Here is a 2,169-nt window from a genome sequence, read left to right as displayed (position 1 = left end):
CCCTGAACTTTCTGTGCAAGCTTATCAGAACTGTTGGCTGGAACAACATCCTCGGAAACTTTGGCTGATCTGGAAAAAAAGCTCATTGACAAATCTCAACACCTCGATGTCAAATGCAAATGTAATCATGTTTTAATTGTGCTTGCTGGTAGTTTTTTGATGTCTCAAATCGTGTCCTGATAGACAAGATGTGAAAGATCTTTTTTTGTAATACCACTATCTACCCTCATGTTTCTCCCACTTTTCCTATCTAAGATTATTATCTGATAAGGATAAAATGGCCGCGCTGTCCTGTAGTTGCAGCTTCGTGCACTCCGCCCATCTTTCAGACGACTGTACGTACATATTCGCGTTGTACCTCGGTGCAATTCCAATAAAGTTTATTCTGATTCTGATTCTGAGAGGAATCATTTATCCAAAATGGAAATGAGTAGGTTGGAGCTTTGGAAAACTTTGAAATTAAAATTGACGTAGAAAACTCAGTTGATGCACTTCCTTCCTGACTCACCTGTTTGCCATCTCTGAACCAGGCTCCCTCACAGTCCTCACTGCTGAGCTTACAGGTTAACTCAGCCGTCTCATTGATGATCGCATCGACATCAGACAAGCCACAAACAAACTGAACCCCTGGATCTATAAAAACAAATGTCAAACATTAGAATGGACAATACTTTCACTTTATTCTAACTTACTTGAGGTATTGAGTTTTTGTCATTTTAAAGGTTTTAAAATGCAGATTTTATTTTTGTCAAAGACAGACCTATCAGGTAGACCATGGCAAAAGAGACATGTAGACAGCTTAGCTTTTATACTAGCTTGGGCATGAAACAATCACAAACCTTCTGTGGCAAAATTCATTAGTAACAGTGAACATTGAAAAAAATATTAAAAATTATTTGTGAATAGATTAGATTTCTTTAAAAAAATATAAAAAAAAGGAATAATTGCTGTTGGATTTAAGTTTTCAATTTTCACAATTATAATGAAGCAAACCCAATAGTAAAACAGACAATTTTAACACATACATGTAAATTTAGCTAATATTAGTTGATGCCGCAGCAAATTTATTACTCACCAATTACAAAATCCTCTACCAGAGGGGTCAGTCTTTTACGTCGTGTACGGGCTGAAGACTTCACATCACTGTGTTTCTCATGATATGTATGTTTACCTTTAAAAATCACGGATACAACATTTAATTCACATAAATGTTAAAAGTAATAAAAAAAAACAATCTCACAAACATCAAGTTGTGTGTTGTTTAATCCACACTTTAGTCCTGTAGTGTACAGTTTGTGGTCTCTTACCATCAGCTGCTTTCTTTGACATTTTGCTCCGCTTTGAACTTCTTTGTTTCTTTTTCTGGACATTCGGTTCCTCATTCTCATCAGTTTCACTTGTTTCATTGTCACTTACTGGTTCATTTGGATCTGTGTCAGAGCACATTTATGCAAAACATACTGTAGATTTTTGATAGACACTGCATTATTGCTTAATTTAGTTAGAAAAGGATCTCACTCATTATTTCCACAATCTCAATTAATTAGCCTATAGTCTAACAAGGTTAAGTCAGGTCCTCTGAACAGATTCTTCTTGTTGAAACGTTTCGTCTTTTATACAAAAGACTTCTTCAGTCTGAGGAGCTGCAACAAACTCAGTCTTATAAATATAATATTTATTACACTGAGTTTATTGCAGCTACAGTATTGCAGCTATGTCTCCGTTAGCTACAGTCTAACTTGCAAATGCTGTCAGGCACTATGTCATGCAGTATTGTGATATTTTGCTAGATGGATCCGTGCTGGGTTTACATGACTATAAAACTACCACAACATTTTTTAGCTCAGTAGCTTTAAAACTGAGAGTCACAACTATTTTGCTTTGGCTAATGTTTTGCTGTTGACTTACTGCTTCTTGCTCAGGTCAAACTAATGTCAGTCACACATATTTCTACTAGCTTTATATGATGCTTAACGTATAAAAGTACTGTCGCTCTGCTACGTATATTTTCAAATTAAAATTGAAAAATCATTTTGGGATTCTGAGACTTTGTGGGGGCCAAATAAATTTAACAAACGGCCACAACCTCCCCCCTGGGATACTTCTCTAATAATAGTAATAATAGACCTGGTCTAGTGGTCCTTCAAGTATTTTGTACCAAGTCTGACA

At 35.8% G+C, this 2,169-nt stretch overlaps 1 protein-coding gene across 1 annotated transcript in view; it reads right to left on the bottom strand.

The window, feature by feature from the left end:
* Positions 1 to 2,169, bottom strand: part of LOC119416666 (immunoglobulin-like and fibronectin type III domain-containing protein 1) — a 23,773-nt gene that overhangs the window by 11,582 nt on the left and 10,022 nt on the right. The window contains exons 15-17 of the mRNA XM_037683851.1: positions 1,308 to 1,430; positions 1,076 to 1,171; positions 509 to 633 (exon numbers count right to left, since the gene is read on the bottom strand). Of these exons, the coding sequence (XP_037539779.1) occupies positions 509 to 633; positions 1,076 to 1,171; positions 1,308 to 1,430 (344 nt within the window). The remainder of the gene's footprint in view (positions 1 to 508; positions 634 to 1,075; positions 1,172 to 1,307; positions 1,431 to 2,169) is intronic.

Source organism: Nematolebias whitei, chromosome 11, assembly GCF_014905685.2.
Source record: "Nematolebias whitei isolate Nwh7 chromosome 11, NemWhi1, whole genome shotgun sequence".
In the NCBI taxonomy this organism is placed as follows: Eukaryota; Metazoa; Chordata; class Actinopteri; order Cyprinodontiformes; family Rivulidae; genus Nematolebias; species Nematolebias whitei.
The sequence above is the reverse complement of the archived record's forward strand: the minus strand, read 5'-3'. Positions and strand labels throughout refer to the sequence as shown.